The 18,056-nt window shown below is 48.4% G+C and overlaps 5 protein-coding genes across 7 annotated transcripts; 2 read left to right on the top strand and 3 right to left on the bottom strand.

Moving 5' to 3' along the window:
• Window positions 1-21: 21 nt before the first annotated feature.
• On the bottom strand, window positions 22-1,842 carry LOC6548613 (troponin C-akin-1 protein). Its single transcript, XM_001976663.3, has 3 exons — window positions 1,637-1,842; window positions 514-833; window positions 22-446 (listed from the first exon to the last, which is right to left on the bottom strand). The coding sequence occupies exons 1-3, from the start codon at window positions 1,649-1,651 to the stop codon at window positions 278-280; spliced, it is 504 nt and encodes a 167-aa protein (XP_001976699.1). The 5' UTR covers window positions 1,652-1,842; the 3' UTR covers window positions 22-277.
• Window positions 1,843-3,047: 1,205 nt separating this feature from the next.
• Window positions 3,048-4,757, bottom strand: LOC6548614 (wnt inhibitory factor 1). Of its 2 annotated transcripts, XM_026979962.1 has the most exons (6): window positions 4,677-4,757; window positions 4,511-4,597; window positions 4,239-4,415; window positions 3,579-3,987; window positions 3,387-3,497; window positions 3,220-3,329 (listed from the first exon to the last, which is right to left on the bottom strand). In XM_026979962.1, coding segments are annotated over exons 2-6 (801 nt in total). In that variant the 5' UTR covers window positions 4,512-4,597; window positions 4,677-4,757; the 3' UTR covers window positions 3,220-3,226. The 2 variants fall into 2 exon arrangements, with proteins under 2 accessions (XP_026835764.1, XP_026835763.1); XM_026979963.1 differs by having other exon boundaries at window positions 3,048-3,329; window positions 3,579-4,415; window positions 4,511-4,751.
• LOC6548615 (LHFPL tetraspan subfamily member 2 protein) lies at window positions 4,743-6,232 on the top strand. Its single transcript, XM_001976665.3, has 3 exons — window positions 4,743-5,760; window positions 5,815-5,928; window positions 5,979-6,232. Exons 1-3 carry the CDS (start codon window positions 5,358-5,360, stop codon window positions 6,119-6,121), a joined length of 660 nt encoding a protein of 219 aa, XP_001976701.1. The 5' UTR covers window positions 4,743-5,357; the 3' UTR covers window positions 6,122-6,232.
• On the bottom strand, window positions 6,155-7,999 carry LOC6548616 (dnaJ homolog subfamily C member 21). The gene is made up of 2 exons (XM_001976666.3): window positions 7,340-7,999; window positions 6,155-7,278 (listed from the first exon to the last, which is right to left on the bottom strand). Exons 1-2 carry the CDS (start codon window positions 7,943-7,945, stop codon window positions 6,265-6,267), a joined length of 1,620 nt encoding a protein of 539 aa, XP_001976702.1. The 5' UTR covers window positions 7,946-7,999; the 3' UTR covers window positions 6,155-6,264.
• Window positions 8,000-8,037: 38 nt separating this feature from the next.
• LOC6548617 lies at window positions 8,038-14,780 on the top strand. 2 transcript variants are annotated; one of them, XM_026979961.1, is made up of 9 exons: window positions 8,038-8,101; window positions 8,169-8,990; window positions 9,185-9,460; window positions 9,519-10,449; window positions 10,565-11,120; window positions 11,182-11,604; window positions 11,661-11,855; window positions 11,914-12,599; window positions 12,652-14,780. In XM_026979961.1, exons 3-9 carry the CDS (start codon window positions 9,227-9,229, stop codon window positions 12,870-12,872), a joined length of 3,246 nt encoding a protein of 1,081 aa, XP_026835762.1. In that variant the 5' UTR covers window positions 8,038-8,101; window positions 8,169-8,990; window positions 9,185-9,226; the 3' UTR covers window positions 12,873-14,780. The 2 variants fall into 2 exon arrangements, with proteins under 2 accessions (XP_026835762.1, XP_001976703.2); XM_001976667.3 differs by having other exon boundaries at window positions 8,039-8,990.
• Window positions 14,781-18,056: the final 3,276 nt, after the last annotated feature.

The following is an 18,056-nucleotide window of genomic DNA, read 5'->3' as shown; positions in this document are numbered from 1 at the left end:
GTAAGAGATGAGAGACACGGCTTACTTCGAATTGCTTCAGTTTATTTGCTTTGTTTGTCGAAAACTATCAAATTACAGACTACGTTCGCTAAAACCTAAATAATGCGTATGGTACATATGTATCAGTGTATATCATTGCCAATATAGACGCGTATATATCGATCAGTACATCGTGTCTGCATGTACGGCCTTAAAATGCAACTACGGTAACATAAGATTAGTGGCCAGGCCATCCAGAGCACATCCAAGGAAACGGGCGACACCACAATCTAGGCTTTTAGTTCTGGGCCTCGTAGGTGAGGTCGTCCTGGGCCGGATGCTTGTGGGTGCGGCGATGGCGCATAATGTATGGATGGGTGGTTGAGTTTTCGTAGCTGGACAAGTAGCGCAAACTAAGCAGGTTCTCCGGGTACTTCTGCAGCAGGTACACCCAGCAGGGAACGGTTCTGGAAAGGAAAGGGTGACCGATCACACCACATTGCTGGAATGACGTCAGCTCCGACTAATGCTCACCCTTCTCCCACGCCAATGTTCATGTCGTGCATCTCGCGAGTGTATATTTCCTCGCAATCCTCCAGGTTGTCCAGGGAATTGAGCATCCGGTTGTCCACCTCGTAGATCTCCCCGGTTACGTAATAGCCCACTCCGGGCTTGTTCAGCAGGAAGGGAATGTTGTAGCGGGTGGCGATCACTAGGGGCAGCTTCTGAGTGGTGGTGGCCTTGCACCAGAACTTAGCGAAGCCGTTGCCGGAGCTGGCCAGGATTGAGTTGCTGGGCTGTCCGTACTTGAGGGCGCCGTACACGAAGAGCTTGCTCAGTGCGGAGGAGACTTTCTGTGGAGTACGTGGGAGGTGGGTGTGGCGAAGACAAAGAAGTAGGGTTAGGTTAGAGATCTGATAAACAGGTGGTATCTTGTAAGAGTTAGCTCTACTAGTATCAATCGATCGCCCTGGCTTATCAGGGATCCGAATACTTTCCACTGGCTAGCTCCCGCAATGTATTGATAAGGTGTGAACGTCTGGGTGTTTAGCGAGATGTTCAGATGACCCGCTTTTCGGGCGAGGATGGGATGGTTCAACCGGTTTCGTGCATTCACACATGTTTATTCTTAAAGTCGGTTATTGTTGCTAAAATATGTAGTTTCTTCGTATTTTTGGGACTGAGTGCGTGCTCTACAAACTGCGCAGCAGCTACGCCTCCTCAGGTACATATGTATATACACGGTATCTGTACACATGTAATTAGGAGCATTAATAATTGCTTAAATCGGTCTAATCATTGCTGTAAATGAATACCACACGCAAGCGGCGGTAAATCAATGTCATTACTAGGCAAGCGGTTGCATCAAAGCATCTTGGCAAATCCGCTTACATAACCCAGAACAGGCGACAGCTCACACACATAGATATCTTAAAAATTTCAATAAACTACATATCTGCCAACTTTCCGATGGATCGAATAACTTTAAAATGTCTTCAGCTTGGTGCCCAAGTTCTCAGCCTTTTTCACGCTTTCACTTCGGGGCTGCCCACTTGCCATGGACGCAGGATAAGGGATGCGCATATGTACATACGTAAGTGAGTGGTGTGCCTGTGTGCATGTGCTTCCCAGTGTGCTGCACTCTTACTCAGCTTACCTTTGCTTGGCCCATTTTGCTGTGTCTTTCAGTTTCTGGTCGAACCGCCTGCAGATAATTAAAATTGCAAATTGCTGCACTAGCAAAAGCGAGAGAGCTCTTCGGGATTGGATCGGATGGGATGGTGCGCAGGAGCTCCAGCAAAGATACAACCGCGCTGATGGCCAGCAAAACTCCAACTGAATCGCGATGGAGAACATCGGCGGCGGACACGAGTGCTGCCGCCTGCCGCCGTTTTGCTGTTGTTGCTGCTGGCACAGTGGAACTCATCATAACGTGTTCCTGGTTCATTTTATATGAATCTATTGCAAACGTACGTATTAAATAGCGTTTCGTAACTCGTCACTTTAAAATGAAAAATAACTCTTAATAATAATTATATAACATAACATTTCTCATGTATCAGAATGGAGAAAAACAAGAAATAAAAATCTAGTCTGTCATGTGACGCTGCCCACTGTGCCTGTCGTCGAGACCAAGAGGCCCGCCTGTACGGAAACAACAACAAGTAAAACAATAACACGCCACACGCGCAAAGCTAAAAATGACGCCTCTGCCGACGTCGACGTCGAAAGGCGCTGCTTTTCTTCGCTGTGCTTTATCTAAGAAATAGTCTCGGAGGGTGGGGGTGTGGGTTAGTTGAAATACCCCAAATATGATGGGCTCCGCAAACACAAACAGTTTAAAATTCGGGTCTTGTCAGAGGCCTAATGACTGCTGAGTACAGAAGCGCCTCTTTGAGTCCACGCCCCCTCTCAAGACCCCTCGTAACATTTTAGTTAACAGGCGACGCCTCTGCAGAACACGTACGCATGTCTGCTCCGGTTTCTCAGCTGATCGGTGGCGATCGGAAATTGTATATTGTGCTGTAATATTCTGCATTTCCATGTGACCGATCTGTTATAAACAATAACAAAGTCGCTTTGTAATTCGGCGGGGTGGGTGCGGTAACAAGAACAGGAACAACAAAACCAAAACCAAACCAGTTTCTCTTTCAAAAACCAAATCTCACAGCGCTCTCTTAATGGTGCTCTGCAAAAGGTAAGGCACATCAGTTTGCGGACTCAATAGGAACTATGAACAAGTGGCGATTGGAAATTGTATATTGTGCTGTAATATTCTGCATTTCCATGTGTCCGATCTGTTATATACAATAACAAAGTCGCATTGTAATTCGGCGGGGTGGGTGCGGTAACAAGAACAACAAAACCAAAACCAAACCAGTTTCTCTTTCAAAAACCAAATCACAGCGCTCTCTTAATGGTGCCCTGCAAAAGGTAAGGCACATCAGTTTGCGGACTCAAGAGGAACTAAGAACAAGTGAATGCCATATATAGTAAATGCAAGGAGGTATCTTGTTAACGATTAATATCAACATTGTATATTGGCGATTTTGAATTTAGTACGTACGTAGTATATGTGTTATTCCTTACCGTTCGTCATTCCATAGTAAATAATTTAATTAAAAGCGTAACATAGTTTTGTCATTCAATTCTTAAATATTCATGAACCTACACAATAAATAAATTAAATTCCAGGCTGCATCAGCGGGACCTAAAACAGCCCCACTTTTCCAAAAGCCCCCCTAAGTCAATAGTCCCTGGAGCAGATACCGTTGTGGGCATAATGGTGCTTTTTGTGCCGGCAGGCACACAAGTTGGGAGCGAAGCAGTAGGCACGTGGTCCGCAGTTGCTGGGGGTATAGTTCAGGGTCAGTACGCCGAAAAGATAAAGCGACAATCAAACTTACTGATCACAGACCGGCATGCATTGCTGTCCGTGCAGCAGGCTGGCCCTTAGCTCGTATCCCTGGGCACAGATGCAACGTCCGTCGGAGGAGCAGGTACCATGGGTGCAGCGGCTGCAAGTGTCAAAGGGCACATACATACATATGTATGTACATTTCAGAAGCGATAAGGTGAGGAGCAAGAATCATACTCACCCAAGGCAGGGGTCCAGCAGTCGGGCAGCCCTGTGGCGGCACTTTTGGGAGAGGGGATCGAAGTAGTAGTGCCTGTCCCTACGGCACACACATAGGTCCGGTGCGGCACAGTAGCCACCTGCCGCCCTGCACCCGGGCAGGCACTCAGCAGCACACACCAGCCCATCCGGATTACCCGCCAGGTACTGGTCGGCACAGGGGCAGGGTCCGTCCTCGAAGCACACTCCATTCCGGCAGACGATGTTGCAGCGCCTCACGCACTGGTGGGTGTTGACCACCAGCATTTCGTAGTCGGAACATAGCGGCGTAGGCTCGTTGATCTCCCAGTAGCCGTAGTCGTAGTAGTAGTGAGCCTGTGCAACTGTCCACAGCAGCAACTGAAGGAAGACCATCCGACGCGACATCTTGGCTAAAGACAAGTGATAAGCCGCGGATTTGTCCCGGCAATGAAAGGGAGAGTGAAAGTGCTTTCCGCAGGCGGCGCAATTTGTGTGCGGATCCCATTACGGCCTCGGTCACGATCACTGTGTACAAACACAGTGCGGATGACGCAATGGCCCCCAACAGACTCGGCCAACTGATAACCGCTCGACCGGAGATCGTCTTGATCGGAATTGCACATGATCAGCTCGAATCGGAGCGGCGGCGCGCATTACTCACCAGAAGGGGGGATGGAGGCAATGGTGGGGCTGGTGGTGGTGGAGTTGTCAGATCGGATCCAACTCGAACGTGTGTGCAGAGAGCCAGGGAGAGCCATTCGGGGACTGATTCTGAATTTGGAATGTCTGGATTTCCACGCTCTCACTGAGAAATCGGCGCCCACATCTGCATAAGGCACTGAAAACATAGGTATGCAAATTTAAATAAAAATTATAATACATGCATTTCGTTTCTCAGAAAAAGAAATTTCCACATTTAATTAATGAAATTACTCTTTATTTCCGTAAAGTTTACATTCTTAACAAAACGATAAGGTTTATAATGGTTAAGGTGCCTAAGTTATTCTTGCTGATATAAACCTAAAAAATATATAACGCGTGAAACAAATTAGAACACTACTACCACGACTTATTGTTAAAATGTGAAGATGCACCAAACCTTTTCTTCCAGTGCTGCGATTGGGGCCTGGCTCCGTCTGGGACTGCAGCTGGCTCTAATGGGCCCCATTCATTCGGTCGGTCGGAGTCGGCGAGAGATGACGCTGGTGAGAAACGGCAGCAGACACGCCTGCGCGAACGGAAGTTCAGATCCAAAGATCCAGAGTGTGGAATAAAGTTGCCAAATAGCTGCAGCCGCTTGGGGGATTAGCGAAAACGCCATCGAGGCAGAGTTATTTCCGCGCACGACTCTGTTTCCCTCGCTTCGACGTCAGCTCCGCATTGAGTTCTTGACAGAGCCGCGGACTGGGCGGTCTACCGCCTCGCCCTCGCCCTCGTTCTCCCCCTGTCCCCCAGTCACCCTCCGTGCGCGTGTGAGTGGGGTGAATAACATAAAACAGACGCAGAAGGCAGCGCATAACAGCGAGCGGCGAAGGCATAAAATAAACAATTCCATTTCGGGCTGGTCAGCTGGGAGGAAGTTCTGGTCTGGCCCGCGCTGCTGGTGGTGGCGAGTGGTGCGACGGTGGTGGTGGGTGACGGCCAAGTGGGTGTGGGATGTGCGTGCCCAGACAAAGCCAAAGCGCTTAGAGTCTATTATCTATCCGGCAAGTGCTGACGCGTTGTGGCGTCCGTCGTCGATCGCTGAATCTGTGTACTCTGGAAAGTCTGGTGCATCGAAATGTGCTACGTTATTATCACCAGCGCCAGTCTGGTGTGGTTCCTCTGTTCCCTGGTGGCGGACATGCTCTTCGCTGTGGCCCTGGTCACGCCCAGGTGGCTGGTGGGCCCCGCCCAAGGAATGGACTCCAACGCCAGCCTTCACCGTCAATCCTCGGTGGGCATCTACACGCGCTGCAAGGTGATGCACGAGGGCGGATTCCACTGCGGCCGCTTCGACATAGACGGACTGGCCACGGACAGTAGCGTTTACCCCGGCGAATGGAAAGCGGCTATGTTCTTCGTCACGCTGGGATTTAGTCTACTGTCCGTAACGGTGCTCCTGACCCTGATCACCAGCTGCCGCCAGTCGGCCTGTGGCAAGAGTATACACAACATGACGGCCTGCGCCCAGGTGGTAGCAGGTAAGCACCCAATGTGCAGTATTCCCGCAGCAGTTAAGTATGCATTCTTTCCAGGAATATGTATGATGCTGGCTCTATTTCTGCATCCGATGGGATGGCGAGCTAGTCGGATTCAACGTCTGTGCGGCATGGATGCCGAACCCTTTTACCCCGCCGACTGTAGCATAGGTAATTCAGTGAAACTGTTCGTTGAAACTTACTAAACTAAACCCTTACAGGAGTTTCCTTTTACTGCGGAATCATTGGGGTACTCCTTACATTTACTGCCGCCGGAATAAGCCTAAAGGCAGAGTCTTCCAATATGCGGTCCCGTGTTCGCAGACGCGTGGAGGCGGGCAGCAAATTGGTCTGCATTCCGTAGCTGCCTTTGGATACAATAAGAACAATATCTGACTTAGAGCGAGCATACTTAACTTCATTCTCGAATTAAATTTATCATTAGCATAAATAAACTTTTAACATTCTAAAGTATAGATACAAGGTGTGGTTGTATATCCATACGACCTACTTGTTGCGCTTGCCCTTAGCCTTGCCAGGAGGCTTGCCCTCAACATCAGGCTTTGCCTTAGGTATGTAGACGCCATGGTTCGTCTTCTTTAGGTGGGCAAACAGTTTATTTTTCGAGTCAAAGACGAGCCTACAGGTGACGCAAGTATGTTGCGGCTTGGTCGGGTCGAGCTCCTCGTCTTCGCCCTTTGGAGCTATTTTGGCCTCCTTTGTATTTGGTTCCGGAACCGTTTGCTCTAATAGTTTAACCTTCCTTGTCGTCGGCTTTTTGCTTTTACTCTTTTTGCTCGCCTTCTTTCCTTTACTCCAGTCTTCATCCTCTGACTCGCTTTTGATTGCATTCTTTTCTATTGGCTCATCTGGTCCGTCACTGGCTTCCTCTTGCGCTTGCTTGACAGCTGACTTTCTTGCTTTTTTGTTCTTTTTGGTCCGTTTGGCTAGTGAAGATTCTTCTTCGCTTAGCGCTCCGTCGAAAGATATCTGATCCTCAGAGAGTTGCAATTCCTCCAGCGATTCCTGTACGTCTTTTAAACTGTCTTCATGGGATGCATCCTTGAAAGCGTCCTCTTCTTCCTCCATTTCCTGGCACAGCCTTTCCACATTTTCGTTATGCTTCTTGCTTTCCTCGTGATTGGCACGCGCCTTGGCGTTTTTAAATGTCTTGTTGCACGCCACGCAGTAAAGATCGTCTACATACTCCACCTCGTACTCCTCGGCTTCCGGGCCTTCATGGTCAGAGTCCTTGCCATCCTCGTCGTCCTCGTCTTCACCCGTGTAATCGTCCGACTCGCTATCGTACTGCTGCTCCAGCTGCTTAAGTTGCTCCTCGTAGCCCTCGTTGAAGACATTATTTTTCCTGGCGGCCGCCAGTTCTTCTTGGCGCTTTCTTAACTGCTCTTTGCGCTTCTCCTCCTGCTTAAGTCGATTGGCCTCGGCGCGTTCCTCAAGCATGCGTCTGTAGGCCTGCACTCTGCGATCCCTTTTACGCACGAAGTTGACTAAGTTGCGAACCTAAGTAAATGAGGTTATAAAATTGTTCTCGATCCCAGAAAAAGGCTAAAGAATTGCCCACCTCTTCATTGCGTTCCTTGCGGGCAGCCTGGACGATCTTTTTCATCTCCTTCTCCACCTTGCGGAGAATGAAGCGCTCTTTTATTTCGCGTACGTCGTATGGACATAGCCATTCGTAGGTTTTCCGGGTGCTGTATGCCTGCCAAAAGGCGTAGAACGGGCCCACAACATCTTCGTAACTGCTGTTCGAGTGACCAAAGTCAGGCGCCATCCCCAGGCGGTCGTCCTTGTCCATGAACTCTAAGTCCTCTGAGGCGATTTGGACGAAGACCGCAGTGTACACGCGGTAAAAGCCGTGCTCATCGTCGCCGTAGCCCTTGTAACAGGAGGTGGTGAAGAACTGGAACAGGTCCAGGGAGTTCTCCGCGTAATCAGAGTTCTTGCCGCGCAATATCTGCTCGCGATGGTTGTCATACCAGGACCGTTCCTGAGGATCAGAAAGAACTTCATACGCCTGCTGGATCAGCTGGAAGCGCTCCTTGGCCTCCGCCAGTCGATCGGGGTTCTTGTCCGGGTGCCAGCGCAGGGCCATCTTACGGTACGCACTCTTGATGTCCCCATCGCTGGCGTCTCTTTGGAGCTCGAGCTCCTCGTAATAGCAACGCATGTTTCTCAGGACAACAAATAATTTTGACGGAGTTGCCAGATGGGCGGAAAGACAGCTGGTGCTCACAGATGCGTTGTCAGTGCTGCAAAGCGCCAAGGCAAAACGTAAATTTCTAGCAAAATAGCTTACTTTTGGGCTGAAATCGTTGAATCTATTGTAATACTTGGAAAAAAACGTTAGGAAAACAATAGAAGTCCAATCTTACTATGTCTTGTAATTTCAGTTATCCAGCCAACTGGCGTAACTGCAAGTGGCACCTCCAAGCAATCATACGTAACTGCGCATTCCGCCATTAGCTTTTTTACTTTCAACGGCGACGGATGTTTCTTTTCATTCGTGTCCGCGCATCCTTAGTTCACTAAATTCTGCGGCATGCTTCTCTCACTACCACCGAAGCTCACACATCGCATACCCATACACAGCCACGGAAAAAAGTTAAAGTCAGAGGAGGTTCCTGTGAAAAGCGGCACTTTAACACATCAGGAGTTGTAGTTCTTTCCAGGAAGCAACTGTGCTTTTTTCCCCTTAGTTTCCTAAACATTTTTCATAATTTGCGTGAAATACATACAAAACTGACTGGTATCAAAGATCGACTATTGCCAATCAACCATAACGATACAAGCAAAGTGCCAAAATGTCGTTAAGCATTTGAGTCTGCAGACGAAAAGGAAAATAGCTTGACATAAAATTTACAGTTACGTGGGATTTACAACCGAGAGCTGTAACACACAGACAGGCCCACACATACATACATACATCGGGTGAGTGCGGGAGTGGAGTCCTTGAAGCTTCTCGGCTTACGAACAACCCCCAACAACATTGGGTGCGTCGGTAGTCGTCCCCGACGTAACGGATAACGGCAAAAAATAACCGTCAACAAAAAACAAACAAACACAAGTACAGGAAGCCGACGAAGTCCGTGTGTTTTCTGGTGTAGATTTACCGTTGCCCTTTCATCTCTTGTGCGAGTGTGTGTGTGGGCGCCACAATAAAAGGAGGCGCAAAGGATATGAGGCCAACGTTGTCTGCCGCATTTGCAAGTAAGGTAATTTCGCATAAAATTCCAGCACAGCCTCCCCCACCTAAACTATAGAAAATGTGTCCCTACTGAAAAGCTGTTTGGCTTTTGTGCCGCTGTAAATGGATTTCCTTATCAGCGCAAAGTGGTCCCAGGAGTCCACTCCTCTTCATTGTTGCAGCTGAATTGCAGCCAGCTAGCTTAATGACCTCCACTTTCAGAAATTACCGTCCGTCCACATCGGCTAAGACTAGAATACCACTATGTTTGGATCCAAGCTGCGCTCCTGGATGGAGACGCATATTGTGCGTCCCCGCAAGAAGGGCAGTAAACACAAACAAGGGACCGTGGAAGCAGGCAGTTCCTGCTTGGGGAAGAAGGCGGGCACCCTACCGCCACAGGGCAGCAACCTAACTAGCCCGGTCCTGACCAGTAGCGGCAGCCACAGCATCGCCAGTCCGGTGCGGAGGCGCGAGGTCTCTCCCATCCAGTGTCACGTAAGTAGCTTCCCTCTTAGGAGTATGAAAAACGCTTACATCGATCATATTTCCGTAGCCACCCAGTCGTCGATATGGCTGGCAATCCCCAGACGAAGATTCTTATGTCATAGCCTCGCCCAAGTCGGACAATCTGCTTTACGCCCCGAACTGCTATCAGCCGCATCTACCGCTTCAGCAGGCGCCGCACCACTTAAGTGTGCCCAATAGCAAGGAAACCTCCTGTGCGGAGAAATCGCCCACAAGGGTAAACTGCTCTTCGTCCTCTATATCGTCGTTATCCTGGTCAACGGGATCCAAGGAGCCCTCTTCTGGCAAACATGCCACTTTTAAAGAGCAGTCCTTAAATGGGGAATACCACATTCCACCTGAGGAGGAGGTGGAGTACGAGGAAGTTGGCGCTTTGCTGCTTCGGCCTCCAGCTCCCATTGCGGAACAACAGCGCCCGCAGTCAGAAAACTTAAGCGCCATACGTCTAATGTACGAAGAAGAGCCAAGGCAAAGCAACAACCATGTTCGTTACGGTCGCCTGCTTCCCTCCAAGCTAGCACCCGCGCAGCTTGGCGAGTCCCTGGATAATTTGACAGCTACACCGCCAATTCCACCCGCTCCTCTTAGCGGCTCGCGTATGCGAACTCCACGAGGAATTCAGCGCAGTAATTTCATGTCGGGACCACGGCCCCACAGCTTGCCCTCGCCAGAAAGCGCTTATTCCACGGGCTACTCCACAGATGGCACATCGCCATGCGCCGCCAGCAACTATAATCCACCTGAGTACTACATTAACATGCGCTCGGGAACCCACTATTTCCCCAAGAGCGTCAACTCGCTGGCCGTCGAGGCCCAGCGTTACAAGTTCGGCCTAAACCGCATTGAGGAGATGTCGCCTATGGATCCGTTGCCCAAGAGCAACTTCGCAAGTGCCAATCATGGCCTGGAGTCGTCGCCCAGTCCGCTAGCTGTGCGGCAGCAGTCAAAGCTCTTTGAGTGTGAGTGTCAGTGTTGTTAGTCCGCCTGCCGGCAAACTGAGCAATTAACCCATTTAAAGTCCCTACTTGCCTGAAGTACCATCTCTCATCTGCTTCTTTTTCCCATTTTTTGCAGCTCCCTCTCCCAGACAGCGCTGTCGCATAAGAACAAATCCCTGGTACAACACGGGAGAGCACTTGCCAACCTCCACAGGCCCCACACGCTTGGATCTGGATGCCACCAGTACTACCTCCACGACCTCGTCGGGCATTAAGTCAAGCAATGAACTGGAAGTTCCGGCAGCCAAAACAATTGCAAACAAAGCAGGAAAGCCAGTCCCTTATACAGCAACCCCCAAGTGCAGAGCTACTCCTAGCCAGGCAGCCAAACAGGCTGGTGTGGACATTGTTGGGGGCGGGCCTGGTGTTGCACCTGGAGCCGCAGTCGCTTACGAGTCCGAGGGCTCTTCTACTTCGACTGAAGTGGAAAATATGCATGCCCCACATACCATAAAGCGGCGTCACATGGAGCACGCCGAGACTACAACAACTTCAGCACCCGTGGCAGCTGGTGGCGGAACTGGAGCTACCACTACATCCTTCGTTCTTAGTGATGACGAGGCCACCCTTAACGAAATGATTGGGAAGTTTGACGAGAGTTACATTTACGAAAAGGAAACTGATATATTAAGGTGAGTTGCAGTCGTTCATGGCTCGCCAAGTAACTTAAATTGCCTTCAATTCGACTTTTAGCAGTGATTCAGACCTTACTGACTGCTGTGCCTCGGAGCTAGACACTGGACAGGATGCGGGGGATGAGTGTGATACTGACGAGTTGTTGGAAATCGACTTTATAGACACTTCATCCATGCAAGAGGTGGAACTCGACCGCAAGGATTTGTCACGAAATTTGGGCAACTGTCAATACTATTCTAATCACCCTATCAGTCCGTTGATGAATCGAAAGGCATCAGTCCGCTCCCGACGCAAGAGCGGCCAGGAGACGGGGGAAAGCTCCCAGCAGCGACGACGCAAGCGGTTCCTTAAAACACGTAAGAAGAGTTGTGAAAATCGCGAAAAGGTCCCTTCGTCGCCTCTTCGCGAGCCACGAGGGACCCGAAGTGTGGGTGGCACGCCCGTCTGCTTGCGCCGCAATCTACTGGGTCCAAGGGAGAGGTAAAGGACAACATTTTAGTTATTTTACATAGTATTTTTAAGAATGTTGTCTACAGAATATACAAGACGTCACCCCTGTCAAACCGCTCCAACTCGCTGATCTTTGGCAGCATCAACAAAAAGTCCACACTCACCATCGCAGAAAGCGAAAAAGCCCTTCTAAAGGCGGACTTGGAGGCTGATATGAAGTATAAACAACTTATTATGGAAGCGGAGTCTTTGCTGGAATCCATGAAGAACAGCTTACAGAGGTAAATAACGTTAATGTTAAAGTATTTGGTTTATTAGTTTATTATACATCACAATTAGCATTCCCAGAGACACACCTGTCGCCAGTCCGAGGCGCTTGAATCCCTTGGCCAACAAGCGCGTGGAAATGCTTAAAAACAGTGAAGTGGACTCAAAAAAACAGGCTCCGGTTCCGAACTCTCCTCCGCTTGAGCATGAGTTAGCAGCAGCCATTAATAAGCGCATAGAAATGCTCAAGTTTGAGACATCGTCTGCTTCTTCGCCACCAAACAGTCCCAAGCTTGCTCGTTGCAGTCCTCGCAAAACGCATTTGACCAACTTTATGAATCAAAATGCTCCACCAGAGTTGCCGCCACGTAAGATAAAGGGCAACCCTCCCTCTGCTCCACTCTCGCCGCAACTTCAGCTAAATGGAAGGACTCTTCAGGAGAGTCCTAAGAGCAAGCGACGCACGATGATGGTGACTTCCACGACCACGACAACGGTGATCAGCTTCCACGGCAGTGATTCTGAGATGGAGTGCATAGCTGTAGAGGATATTGGCAATCACAACTACTTGCCTCAGCCACAATCGAATACGATGGATAGAAAAGATGAATCGAATACGAAGATGGAAAACCCAATGCATGCCGAATTAAATATTAATAACAACTTTTATTGCCCACACAGCGAGCCCTTAAAGCGCAAGGTATACAAGGGAAGCTCATCGTTCGAGCGCATTAAGAAGAACTTCGACTTGCAATTGGGTAAGTGATACGGCTTGTTTGTTAGTGAGATACTTAATCAAATGATACACAGATTCAAACGGACGGTGCAAGTCGAATGAGCGTTCGCAAATTAAACTTTTGGCCTCCGTGTCGGCCAAGAGCTCTATGCAAGACGTGACCGTTGACGAGGCCAAGGGCCATGCAATAGGCGGTAGTAACCGCAAGCAGCAGCTCATACTGAATACCATTGTCGATTTAAAGCGCAGCTTGGAGCATCAAAGCCATCAACTGAGTGGTCTTAATGGGGAATAGAACTGAGTGAACTAACTAATATGACTAATATCATCATCATACTTATTCATAATACATTATATAGACAGTAACTAGTTGGCTAAGATATAGGCTAACAGTCCAAACGAGTCCCTCAGACTAGACACTGAAACTAAGCGCAATAACTTTAACTTATAAGAGAAGACGATTATTTACAAAAATACTATAATACTCAAGGGCCGTAATGGAACATATGAACTGGTGCAGAATCTTATTGCAAAAAGTCTTTAGCACGTAGCAAATTGTTTTTGATAGAGTTTTTACATTATAACAGTAATCATAACACAGAAGTTTTCTAAGTAATATTTTCAGTTTTAAAATGTACCCTATACACCATAGATTTTAGTTAAAGCATATCAAACGATTTTTATACTAAGTAATATTCTGTTGAAATTAATCGTTTGTGTACCTACATCAATTTTGTTTTTGAAGTACTTTGTTTTAATATAAAGTTTTCCTTTTTAAACGGTGTACGTGCCCAAGCTGAAAGTGTGTTCAGAACACTATTTCCGAGGCATGTCCCATTATACTATCCTACCAACTCATACTATCCAATCATAGCTTGAATACGTTGATATTAGTAACTATACTAACCTACATAAGTTAATAACTGGTAATATTCCTTAGTTCTTTATGGAGCGTATGTGTATGTGCGTTAATGTGGAAAATATCCTTACCTTGCAATGCAAGTCCCACATGAACCCCGCGTACACTTATAGAGCTCATTATTGCTAGACTTGTCAGAACATTTCACCTAATTAACGTTATAACAAAAGTATTCGGAAGTAGACCCTTAAGTAAACCATATTATGATCCATCCAATGAAAATTGTTTAGCCAAATTGTTTGTAGAATAATGAAAAGAAAAGGCATTGCTTTACTGTTTTGTTTCCTTAGTTAAGTAGATAAGAACGATTGTGTTTTTATGCCAGACATTGGATAAAATAACGGAATTCGAATTATATTCCAGCTGGTTTTACCATGAGTTAAATTTTTTTGTATTGGCTAAAATTATGATGTTTTCCAATTGGGAAAATTTGGTTGTAATTTGGATTAATCGACTCATGTAATTATATTGATTGGTGTTGTGTACCCAATTAATATGCATATAGACGCTGTAGAACCTACACGAGGAATACATAATCTAAGTCATACTGTAACGTGATAATAAACTTAATGAAAACCCTTAGACCGAAATCAAACCAGATACAAATTCAAATCGAATCGTAAGTATAGTTTAATTACATAAATCTCTACTGTTCTGTTTGTACTTTTTAGTAGTACGTATCTATGTAGCTTTGCTTTTTGGTTGCTCATCCAAATTAAAATTGTAATTATCGTTTTTGCTTACGTCTAGTGCCTGCGTCTAGTATTCACAGTGCCCGTTGGCAGGAGGGGTAGTGGTTCGGTATGCTGTGTTAAATTTACTTAATTAGTTTCACCCTCGACGCGACACTTGTACTTGGAACGTAGGTTTTGTAGGCTACACAACGAAAGACGCACCCCGCGATATCAAGACATCGAACTCGCTATTGTGAACTTTAAATGGGCAGCTAATGCGTAGTTCCACTCTGCCCACAGTGACGGCTTGGACCTGCAGCTGTCATGGTAATTTATGCACCCTAGATTCCAAATATTCAATTGGTTTTCCGATTAAAGCGACCTTAAGACAATCCAACGAGCTTTTGATAAGACGATTTACAAACCGCAACTTAGGAAAGACTGCAGCAGATTCGCTTCGAAGACGCGGACTCACATCCGCTAGAGACCCAGTACCACGTGTGGTATGAGTGATATTCGTTTCTGCTGAATACCCATTATCCTATCAGTCGGCACATGTAATTATTGAACCCATGTACTTTGAACGTCAATAAAGGACCAATATTTTGAACTGCCTCATATCTTAATTGCTCTTCCACGTTCGAACAAGATGCCAGTCATCGTGGAATTTCCAGAGACGTCGATCCGATCCCCGTTTCTTGTCATCTCGTTCATTATTGTGTCTGGCGATAAAAATAAACTCGCACTGTTCTAAAAATCCCCACAAGAGCATCGGCAATGGAAAATTAGCAGACAGATCATGGACTGGCCGCTGCTAATTATGCAAATGCAAAGCGGAGACAGGGAGCACAGGGAGCGGGCTGGGCGAGGAGCACTGGCCTGCCCGTTGGAATACCAATTGACCAGGCCACGCTTGAAGCATCAACTCAGCATTAAGTGGGCAAAACATGGCTCGGAAGAGTTGCCATTAACCACAGGGCGTGGTGGCCCAGTGAGGAAGGAGGCGCGACCAGCTCTGGATGATGCTGCGTTGGAGATGCGCCCTAAATGGCCAAACTGGTTCGCCTTCCACAATCTGTACGCTAACCAGGAGGAGGAATGCAATCTGAAAGGCAGGGGCCGGTCTACGAGCGGATTCGCTATGTTTTACTAAGGGTATGGAAGGTGCCTGACCAGAGAAGGCTGCAAATGGTGCAAAGTCGAGCAAAATGATTAGTTCGCAAATGCCTAGATGTATTCAATTATTTGGTTTAAAAGTGAAACAAATAGCAGTACAATTGACGTAAATCCCACAGCTAAAATCCCATTTATTAAGTACCGCAGCTCGACGATTTCCGGTTAGGGTATAGCCATGGCCGACTCCAAGCAAGATGAGATCTGTGTCTGCAGTGTAGCTTTCGATCTCGAGCGCGCCGAAAGCTTTGAGCTCCAAGGAGGGGGCTATGTTGTTGTGGTTTCTGTTTGCCGACGTGTTGACTGTTGTGCGTTGTTGCTGCTTTTTAACGTCTTTGTCGATTATTATTATTGTTATTGAGATTCTTGTTGTTGTCGACGCTTTGGGTTTTGGCCGTAAAATGTTACTTTAGCGTCGGCTCGGTGCGCCGGCGCAGTCGCGGGCTCTGCCGCTGTTGCTGCCGCTGCCGCGGTCGCAGTTGCCGAGTCCGGGGGACAGCGAAGTGGCGTCGCCGCAACCGCTGTTTTTAGCCATGAAGGTCATGCCCAGGTGTGTGGCATTCAGATTCACCTGAGCCCGGGCCGGGCCCGATACTAAGTCCGATACAGAAACTGAAACCGAATCCGAATCCGAGTCGGGCCAAGCCGAACTGCAGCTCCAAAAAGGTGGGGCGGGCAGGTGGGCAGAGGGGCACGTTGTTGTTTTGGCAGTTATGAAACTAGTCCAATGACTCGCCCGTGTTGGTGTGCGTGTGACTCAAGTCCGAGCTTTTGCCCGTGCCCCTCTTGTAAGCGTGTAATTACCCACACGGCTGCATAGGGCGTATGAGTGATATTCCCCTGGTGTTGTTGTCCAGTTCTCAATGTTGCGTCAGCGACATCTTCGGAGTTTCGCAATTTGAGACTAATGTGCGCAATACTAAGCCAATTGCACCTCGACGTGAGAAGGGGGTTGTGTAGGGCAGGCAGGGGGTATGAGAGGTACCCAAAACACAGATGACAAAGAAAAATAGCACAGTCATGCGCCACTATGCAAAAATCGGATCAGCCCGCTGCGTAGCGGATAGTCCGGTTCTGATTGTGGACATCAAGGAAACGGGGGCTTTCAACTCGATCTGATCTCTGACTGATTGCGTCCACACAAACAGGTCACAGTTGCCTGCCAAAAATGGCACCCACCTCAGCGGCATCGTATTGCAACTGATCATGTTTCCATATTACTCCTCTCCCTTGTAAGCTAGCTGAACTGTACGTTTTCCCTTACTGGTCTTAGGTTTTAAGAGAATTGCAAAATGATCATCATAGCCACATCCTTCCATCCATCCGTGGAACCTGTTCCTGGCTTCTTGGCTACAAGTGCCTGCGTCTCGGAAAGCCACTGACGTCACGACGGCTCTTTGGATTTCCGAACTTGGCCCACCTTTATGCGAATGTGAGTTCCCCTTTAATGTGTGGAGTGGGTCAAGCTAATTAATTTCGAGGGTGCTCAATTAGCGCTCGCTCCCATTCCGCCGGAGATCACGTTGGTCGCTGGACTTTGAGAGGGTCGGTGCATCCCACCTGGGGGCGGGAATTGGGTTGGGGATAGGGATAGGTATAGGTATAGGAGGAGGGTAACGCTGATTGGGAAACCAGCTCCACAGATCCGCAGAATGTTCGTGAATGAATATCTTTAGCGCGATTTAGCGCGCTCTGTAATGTCTGCCGTGTGACCATGTCGACCAGCTCGGCTCTGGACGTGTGTGTGTGAGTCGAATTTCGAGTTTTTGGACTTTGTACCAGAGACTACAGCCATGAACCGACTTCGCAGTGCTGGCTGCCAACACGGCCCGGGCCCCGCCAACCCGCCAACCCGCCAATCCCCGCAAGATCGTAAGCGTTGTTTGCGCTTGGCTATTCATCTGTTGCGGCTCGCAGATGGGCAGGGGTTGGGCGTGCGGACAGGAGGGGCCGGACTATTCAGAAATGTGACGTACTGCTGACAGCATAATGCGGAATTCTGTGCTCGGGGCCCGATCCGGCGGCAGAAGCCTAACCATATCCATCGATCCGCGGCCATAACGAGACCAGCATCCGCGAATGGAAGCAGGAAGCAATCGGTTACTGGGAAGGCGGCCCTAGCGGCGATTCGCTAATCCAGCAAAGATAGACACACTTGTTAAGGCGCGAGCCAAGATCCCTCAGCTTCCGCATGCGTACGTCGATCTGGGGTCAAACGGAAGTGTTTCTCGATGCGCTGGGACCTTTCATGCTAATCCGCGATGAAGCTGGTCGGAGTGCCGTTATTAATTAATTTCTCGTTTCGATTTGCATGCCGAGTTATTTTCGGATCTCAGCCACGGCACGTGATAATATTTGGTTCCGACTTCGTTTCTCAGCTGCGGCGATGGCTGCAGCTCAATGCTGAAGAACACCAGCTCCAGCCTTGGACACTTGGACTCCGACCTTGGGCAGTACCAAAATGCTTAGCCATTACAAACGCTCCAAGCTGCTGACTCACGCCGACTCCGACTTTCTTTTGTCGCCGCCGAGATATGCTAATTCCTTGGAGCGAGGGGCCGAAGGCGGTTCCCTTGCTCGGCTCAAGGTTCAGATGCTTTCGGCCCGGATGGGGTCAATAAACGGAGAGGCAACAAGGCAGCATAGCCACAGTATCGATCTTCGTCGATCTTGGATACTTCCGTCTATCTCCGCCGTCGTCCGGGGTTAAGGC

Source organism: Drosophila erecta, unplaced genomic scaffold (assembly GCF_003286155.1).
Source record: "Drosophila erecta strain 14021-0224.00,06,07 unplaced genomic scaffold, DereRS2 tig00000092-arrow-pilon, whole genome shotgun sequence".
Lineage (NCBI taxonomy): Eukaryota > Metazoa > Arthropoda > Insecta > Diptera > Drosophilidae > Drosophila > Drosophila erecta.
This window is presented reverse-complemented; position numbering and strand designations above follow the sequence as displayed.

Bases quoted from the DNA above. Each gene is read 5' to 3' on its own strand.
- LOC6548614 (XM_026979962.1), bottom strand. The intron at 3,988-4,238 runs GTGAGTAATGCG...ACTTGTCTTTAG, and splicing joins TGCCTCCATCCCCCCTTCTG to CCAAGATGTCGCGTCGGATG. The intron at 3,498-3,578 runs GTGAGTATGATT...TGACACTTGCAG, and splicing joins CTGCTGGACCCCTGCCTTGG to CCGCTGCACCCATGGTACCT.
- LOC6548613 (XM_001976663.3), bottom strand. The intron at 447-513 runs GTGAGCATTAGT...TTTCCTTTCCAG, and splicing joins AACATTGGCGTGGGAGAAGG to AACCGTTCCCTGCTGGGTGT.
- LOC6548616 (XM_001976666.3), bottom strand. From the start codon at position 7,945: ATGCGTTGCTATTACGAGGAGCTCGAGCTCCAAAGAGACGCCAGCGAT. The intron at 7,279-7,339 runs GTGGGCAATTCT...TCATTTACTTAG, and splicing joins GCAAGGAACGCAATGAAGAG to GTTCGCAACTTAGTCAACTT.
- LOC6548615 (XM_001976665.3), top strand. From the start codon at position 5,358: ATGTGCTACGTTATTATCACCAGCGCCAGTCTGGTGTGGTTCCTCTGT. The intron at 5,761-5,814 runs GTAAGCACCCAA...CATTCTTTCCAG, and splicing joins CTGCGCCCAGGTGGTAGCAG to GAATATGTATGATGCTGGCT. The intron at 5,929-5,978 runs GTAATTCAGTGA...AAACCCTTACAG, and splicing joins CCCCGCCGACTGTAGCATAG to GAGTTTCCTTTTACTGCGGA.
- LOC6548617 (XM_026979961.1), top strand. From the start codon at position 9,227: ATGTTTGGATCCAAGCTGCGCTCCTGGATGGAGACGCATATTGTGCGT. The intron at 11,856-11,913 runs GTAAATAACGTT...CATCACAATTAG, and splicing joins ATGAAGAACAGCTTACAGAG to CATTCCCAGAGACACACCTG. The intron at 12,600-12,651 runs GTAAGTGATACG...AATGATACACAG, and splicing joins GAACTTCGACTTGCAATTGG to ATTCAAACGGACGGTGCAAG.